Below are 7,712 nucleotides of genomic sequence, written 5' to 3' on the forward strand. Positions count from 1 at the left end.
AGTCCATTTGCAGACGAGAAGTCAGAAAATTCAAGATAATATCCATGTACGTACACACACACACACACACACACACACACACACACACACAGGCTAAATGGACTGGTAGGGCCACAACTGCTAGCTAAGCCATGCCTACAATCCCAATACTTTAAGGGTTGAGACAGGAAGACCCCAGGTTCTAGGCCAGCCTCAGCAACTTAAAAAGAACCTGCATAAAATTAAAAATAAAAAAGGCCGTGGTGTCACTTGGAGGTAAAATGCCCCTGCAGTACATCACCAACCCAAAAGGGGGGGGTTACAAAGTGCTAGGTTACAAAATAATATCCTAATCATGACAAAAATGAAACATATAAAACACATAGAAGCTAATTTAAGAAATACACAAAAATACAAACTTTAGGAAAGACTCATTTAGATCACCTTTTCAAGTCTCATATTCCTGGTTAGGAAAACTAAATTTTAAAACCATGTTGGAGCCAGGCGTGGTGGCGCACACTTGTATTCCCCACGCTTGGGAGGCTGAGACAGGAGGATCACGCAAGTTCGAAGCCAGCCTCAGGTGGCTTAAGAGACCCTGTTTCCAAATAAAATATAAAATAGGTCTAGGAGAGGCCGGGCATGGTGGCGCACGCTTGTAATCCCCACGCTTGGGAGGCAGAGACAGGAGGATCACACAGGTTCGAAGCCAGCCACGCTGGCTTAAAAGACCCTGTTTCAAAAATAAAAAAATAGGTCTGGGAGTGTAGCCGGAGGTAGAAGGGCTTCCAGGAACCCCAGTACCACCAAAAAAAAAAAAAAAAAAATAGGTCTGGGAGTGTAGCTTGGAGGTAGAAGGCCCCTGGGTTCCATCCCCAGTACCACCAAGAAAAAAAAAAAGAGAGAGAGGAAAAAAAAGTTGGGGAAAAAAAAGACCATGTTGACAATACCCCACTTTGTCAACATGGTCTTTTTTTCCCCGACATGGTTTTAAAATGAACTGATTGCCGGGCATGGTGGCGCACGCTTGTAATCCCCGCGCTTGGGAGGCAGAGACAGGAGGACCGTGCAGGTTCGAAGCCAGCCGCACGCGCGCTGGCCTAGGAGACCCTGTTTCCAAATAAAAATGTAAAAATAGGTCTGGGAGTGTAGCCCGGAGGTAGAAGGGCTTCCAGGAACCCCAGTACCACCAAAAAAAAAAAAAAAAGAAAGAAAAATGAACTGGTTGGTGGGGGCACAAATGCTAGCCAAGCCATGCCTACAATCCTGGTACTTGAAAGGTTGAGACAGGAAGACCCCCAGGTTCTAGGCCAGCCTCAGCAACTTAGGGAGACCATGTATAAAATTAAAAATAAGAAAGGCCGTGGTGTCACCTGGAGGTAAAATGCCCCTGCAGTACATCACCAATCCAAAAAAGAAAAAAATTAAGAAAGACAACTCTGAAGCTCCGTAATAATTGTGGGCCTAGTTTCAAAGCTGAGCGGCACCTCACTCTGGATTGCTGGGAAGGGCAAATACAGGTGAAGCACTTGGAACAGAGTTAACTTAGTACTTGTTCAGTGTTAGCCAGCAGCAGCATTATAACACGGTACCCTGGAATCCTCCCCTACCCTCCATCATCAGCCAAGTCAACCCTGTGCACCTCACCTCCATGGAGATCCTTTTATTCCCCCCCCCTTTTTGTGTGTGGTGTTGGGGATTGAGGCCAGGGGCATTCTACCTCTGAGCTACACCCCCAGCCCTATTTTATTTTTTTATTGTAAAACAAGGTCCCACTAAGTGGCTGATGCTAGCCTCCAACCTGTTATCTTATCTCAGCCTCCCAAGTGCTGGGCTAACAAGCATGTGCCGTCACACTAAAGATACCACTGTGGTCCAGATCTTCACTTTCTTTAACCATTTTACTGGGCACCTCATATCAGACTGGTGCTCTGCTGTGCATTAGATTCCAAACTTACTGCTTCCCGGGTCCCCGTTTTCAGGGGGAAAAAAAAAAAAATCACTCAGCACCCACCCCCCACCCCCAGCCCTGTATGTTCCTTCCACCACCCTTACTTTTATTCAAAGTCATCCAACTGAACCAGAAGCTTCTGTGGTCCCCTGGATTGTTCAGCATCCCCACTGGAGGCAGTATCCTCCACTTTGGGAATCTATACCCTAGAGATAGATATACAGTAATATACAGCTCCTGCCCTTAGAAGAAAAAAAAAAAAAAAGACAAGACAAGGCAGCTCCTCCACAAGAGCAGAGGCAGGCTGACCCAGCTGCACAGGGAAGGACAGCTGTTGAGGAAATCTTCCCAGGAGAGGTCCTCTCACCCCTCAAATCCTTCATAAACTGTGACCCGAAAAGTTCTCCTGAAGGATCTCCCCACCCCAAAGTTTCCATAGTTCTTTAATTTCTTTTCCTAGCATTCAAATCATTGCACAATTGAGTTCAACCTTACCTTTTATTCCCCATGCAAGTGCTCTATGCGCTAAACCAGAACACGTACCAACCCATTTCCCAGCAATTTCTTCCATCTCACTTATCTTTTTATACTCCTAACTCAGGTTTCTAAACAGTACTAATCAAGAAATGGACATTCATGTTTCCACTTCTACTCCAAAATATAATCACCTTCCACCAAAAAAACCCCTAACCATCTTAAATTTTTAGAAATTTTAAGAAAATTACAACCATATCATAATAAAAATTCAGTTTAAAACTGACCAGCAATGTAGTAATTAATTTTCAAGGTTTGTGTTTTGTTTGGGATGTTTCATATTTAAATCGCAAACACCAAAAAATTGTACACTGAAAACTTAAGGATCACAAGCCCTGAATAGATCCTCATTTGACTTACTTTATTAAAGGTGATATTCTCTGTTAATCAGTAAAGGCAGCCACTAGTTTCCAAAGCAATTCAGCACTGGATATACAAGAAAACCAGTAATATTTCCTATTCCATCCATTCGCCTAACTCAATTTTTGAGGTATGGAAAAAAACCAAGCACTGTCATGACAAGTGAATTAATTTGTATTAGCAATGTTACCCGCACAGGAGATAAGGGGAAAAACTACCAGACTGTCTTCATATCATTTAGCTACACATACAAACAAAAGCTTTAAAGTAAAAAAATTAATTTTAGCCGGGTTTGGTAGCACATACTTGTAATCCCAGCATCTGAGAGGCTGAGACAGGAGGATCGCGGTTTGAAGAGTCTCAGCTACTTAGTGAGGCCCTCTGCAACTCAGTGAGACCCGGTTTCAAAATAAAGAATAAGCCAGGTGTGTGGCGTGCGCTTGTAATCCCCGTGCTTGGGAGGCAGAGACAGGAGGATGGCGCTGGTTTGAAGCCAGCCTCGCTGGCTTAAGAGACCCTTTTTCCAAAAAAATATATAAAATAGGTCTGGGAGTGTAGCCCAGAGGTAGAAGGGTTTTCAGGAACCCCAGTACCACCAAATAAGTAAATAAATAAATAAGGCTGAGGGTGTCGCTCAGAGGTAGAATGCCCCTAGGTTCCATTCCCAGGCAAAAAAAAAAAAAAGGGAAAATAATAAATTAATTTTTATGAAGTCTAAAGAAATGCTTAACAATTTTATAAGCTAACAATTATATCCGCTTGCTACACACAAGCGCTCTCTCCTCGATATCAAAGCCATAATATGGTACCAAAACCCATGCAATATTTTAGTCCAAGGTTAAATAGGAATAAATGCTGATGAAAACTTGGTTCATTAGTAAAATATTTACTGAATGTCTACATCTACCAGGCTTGAAAAGTACAGTAAAATTACACAGAAAAAAAGAGTTGGGGGTCTCATCATTAGAGACAACTGTACCTATAAGTCAATGCATCTGACAATACATATGTAAAATATAACTTTAAAGATAAAAGGAACTGTAGCATTTACCTATAATTAAGAGTACATTTAAGTTGTTTTCTTCAATTTAGAAGCATCTCTATCCATACCAATGGAAACTTAACTACTGAAGAATGACCATAAAACAGAAGTATCTACTTATTCCACATGTACTCTAGAATTTAAGCCATTTACTTGCTCTTTCCAGAGAAATAAGTACAAAGAGAGCAAAAGCTAGCCAAAAGATCTTATACTCTTACAAACTCTGGACTTGTGTTAGGAATAAAAGCAGCAATCTGGGCAGTCATTAATGATAGCTGATTACTTACTCCAAATCTCTGTATTAAATGTTATACTAGATTTTGAAAAGCAAGTACTTTTATTTCCTCTAAAAATAAAAAAGAAAAGGGGAAGAGGACTCAGATTATATACTTTGACATTAACTCATTTTATTTTTTGCGGGTTTTGGGGATCGAACCCAGGGACATTCAACCTCCAAGCTATACCCCTGCACTATTTTTTTATTCTTTATTTTGAAACCGGGTCTCACTGAGTTGCAAAGGGCCTCACTAAGTTTAAGCTGAGGCTGTCCACAAACCGCGATCAGGGATCCTCCTCGGGTCTCAGCCTCCTGAATGCTGGGATTACAAGGTGTGCCACCACGCCCAGCTTAACTCATTTTATTTTTATGTCAACCTTGTAAAAAAAAAAAATGGGGTATTGCATCTACAGCACAAATGAGAATAGTATGATTCAAGCACTTAAGGAATTTTTTATTAGGACATGAATTCAAATCTTCTGTTTTATCAAAATCCGTAACCCGCTGGGCATGGTGGTGCACACTTGTAATCACAGCATTTGGGAGGCTAAGACAGGAGGATACAGGTTCACAGACAGTCTCAGCTACTACTTAGTGAAGCCCTTTGCAACTCAGTGAGACCCTGCTTCAAAATAATTAAAAAATAGGGCTGGGGGTGTAGCTTGGAGGTAAAATGCCCCTGGGTTTTATCCCAATACCTCAAAAATAACAACAACAACAACAACAACAAATAACCTTTCCACTACATTATGGAGCTTCCATAGTAAACAGAGAAATTATGTCAATACTATTGGTCTGTATCAATACTATTTTAGGTCTAAATACTGATTCTTTTTACAGACATCAGTAAGAAATCTGATCTTAAAGCATCTAAAGCAAAATAAACTGACTCATTAGAGGAGAAAACAAGAATTTATTTACACAAGAAACAGTCACACATTCACAACCATGAATACTATTTTAGAAGGAAGCCTCCAATATACGTTGAAATATTTTCAGTGTAGCTAAGATCTGAAATAGGGGACATTTCATACATCAAGAAAAAACAAAAATTGTGAATAATTATGATGGATGTAGCTAGCTTTAGTAATGGGGTTCCCTAACAGTTCTTAGAACTGCCCCCCCACACCAGTCTGTTAAGAGTAGGCAGGGTTAAGTATCCACCCATCACCCTCCAACAACTAGAGGAGGAAAAATCTACTGTGGAGGGAAAAAATGATTTAAAGGTTTGACGTGAAACACTTAAAACTAGTCCCCTACCATAGTTCCACCTAACTAAAGGATGTCTGGTAAGGCCATTACTAGTTATAAATTACAAAGTAAATTACTAACGAACATCATTCACCAAACAGCATAAAGTCTCAACTTTATTAAAAACAAAGAAAGCAAATATAAAATGGGTTATTGTGTTCTCCGCACAACACAGCAAAGGAGACTCGCCCCTTTTACCTAGACCTAACAACTTTTTTTTTGGAGGAGGAGGTACTGAGGACTGAACCCAAGGGGCATTCTACCTCCAAGCCACACGCCCAGCCCTTTTTATGTTTAGTTTTGAAATAGGGTCTCACGACGTTGCTGAGGCTGTCTTAGAACCTGAACTTTCTCAGCCTCAGGCTTAAACTTAATGACCGACTTACAATCGTAAGATCTCTAAATTCCTGGAACCTTTGAATGTTACACAACTTCTTATACCAGCCATCTAAAAGCTAACTCCCTAGGACACTGAAGGGTTACACATCTTGTATCAGCATCTTGAAGCTTAACTCATTACTTTTAATACTGAGCCCGAGATGAAAAAGTCAAATCAAAAACACATAAAAATGGCCTAAATGGCGCGCCCCAAGTGGAAACTAAGCCCTGATACTAACTACACTCTTAACGCGAAACCATTTCCACGGCTCGCTGGTTTCCCAAGGTGTGCACTCGGCTCGCTGCGAACTCCAAAGCAAGTCGCCGATGGCAGGCAGACTTTCCAAGTCCACGAAGTCCTCCTTCCAGTGCAACACACGCCACAGAGACAACGCAGTGTGCGACCCTCCAGCAGTGCTTGTCCCCCACTTCCTCTGGGGTAAGAAGGGGAAGCCACGTGTAGAATGTAGCATTAACCTTGGCCTCGCCGCCCGCAGAGCTGCGCTGCTCCCGCCTCCCCACTTCCCACCGCGTCCTCCCACTAAGACCTTCCCTCCAAAAACTTGCAAGCCCGGGGGTTATTCATTCCCCCCGAGAGGGGGAGAGGCAGGAAGGAAATCGGGGGAGGACCGAAGCGAATTAAGATGCAAAAAAAAAAAAAAAAAAAAAAACCAAAGAACCGACCAGAAAGGAAACATCACACTGGAGAATCCCCGGGAAGCGATTCCCGCCTCTCCCGGGCGGCCCCGGGGCTCCGCGCGCCGGGACCCAAGGGCGCGCTCCCACCGCCTGCGGTCTCCGTCGGGACTCCTGACTTCGCTCCCAGGCCGAGCGAGGAGCGGGCCGCCGCCGCCGCCGCCCCCGGGCGCGCCAGGCTCGAGCCGAATCCGGGCTGGGACGGAGGGCAGAGCCGAGGCCTCCAACCTGCGCACCACGGCGCGGCGGCGCCCGGGCCTACTGCGGCGCCCGGGGCTCCGAGCCCCCGCCCGAGGGCCCCTGGCAGGCCAGAAGCCCCTGCGCGCCCCGCGCGACGGGGTCGGACCCGCTGACTCACGAAGACCTCCACGAAATTACCTTTGAACTGGCCTTCTGAGATCCGCCTGGCGTTTTGTCCGCCATCTTGCGCTTTGCCCCTCCTTCGGCGGCGGCAGCAGCACGGGCGAGTCGCGCGCCGAGAGAATGGATCCGAGCGGAGCCCGCCAGAAGCCTGCGAGGCTGAATAATCGACTGCCGAGGCGGTGGATGACGCCGCCGCCGTCGCGTCACGTGACTTCCGGCGCCCGGAACTTCCCAGGCCCCGCCCACGCGGCTGGGCTCGCTGGGAGTCTTGGCGCTGGTTGGACGTGTGTGGGAACCCGCGAATTTAGAGAATCTCCTTGTCCTGACTTTTAGGGGCGGCTGAGGTTTCACTATTTTCCCAGAGCCAGCCCTTAAGAGATGCGAGTCACTTACATTTCCTGCGCGGAAGGAGAGCAGCTTCTTAAAAGAAGAAATGCACTAACCATATAGGAATAGGCTGGCAGGAGCTTTTTTTTTTTTTTTTTTTACCTTAAATTCAGAAAATAAATCGGGCGTGGTGGCGCACGCTTGTAATCCCAGCATTCGGGAGGCTGAGACAGGAGGATCGCGGTTTGCAAACAGCCTCGGCTACTTAGGCCCTTTGCAACTCAGTGAGACCCTGTTTTAAAACAAAGAATAAAAAAAATAGGGCTGGGTTGTAGCTCGGAGGTAGAATGTCCCTGGGTTCCATCCCCAGTACCGGTAAAGAAAAAAAAAAAAAAAAACTTCCCCAGAAAATAGGTCTGATCGGCCGAAGACGCTGTGGGTGCCACCTCCGGGAAGGCAAGCTTGTGATCTGTTCACGTGAAGTTGGTAAATGTTGAAGGAGATACTTGTGCCTGCAAAGCCTAGAGGAGGAGCTCTTGCCCCAATCCGAGGGT

General features: G+C 45.0%; 1 protein-coding gene across 4 annotated transcripts in view; it reads right to left on the reverse strand.

Annotated features, from left to right (window-relative positions):
- The window catches only part of U2SURP (U2 snRNP associated SURP domain containing), a gene marked incomplete at both ends in the record, with an annotated part of 45,340 nt that extends 38,449 nt beyond the window's left edge, over window positions 1-6,891 (reverse strand). For all 4 annotated transcript variants that reach the window (XM_080696904.1, XM_080696903.1, XM_080696902.1 and 1 more), the window contains one exon: window positions 6,847-6,891. In XM_080696904.1, coding sequence (XP_080553030.1) covers window positions 6,847-6,891 — 45 coding nt within the window. The remainder of the gene's footprint in view (window positions 1-6,846) is intronic.
- Window positions 6,892-7,712: the final 821 nt, after the last annotated feature.

The sequence above is a fragment of the Muscardinus avellanarius genome (genome assembly GCF_963383645.1).
Source record: "Muscardinus avellanarius genome assembly, chromosome: 5".
Lineage (NCBI taxonomy): Eukaryota > Metazoa > Chordata > Mammalia > Rodentia > Gliridae > Muscardinus > Muscardinus avellanarius.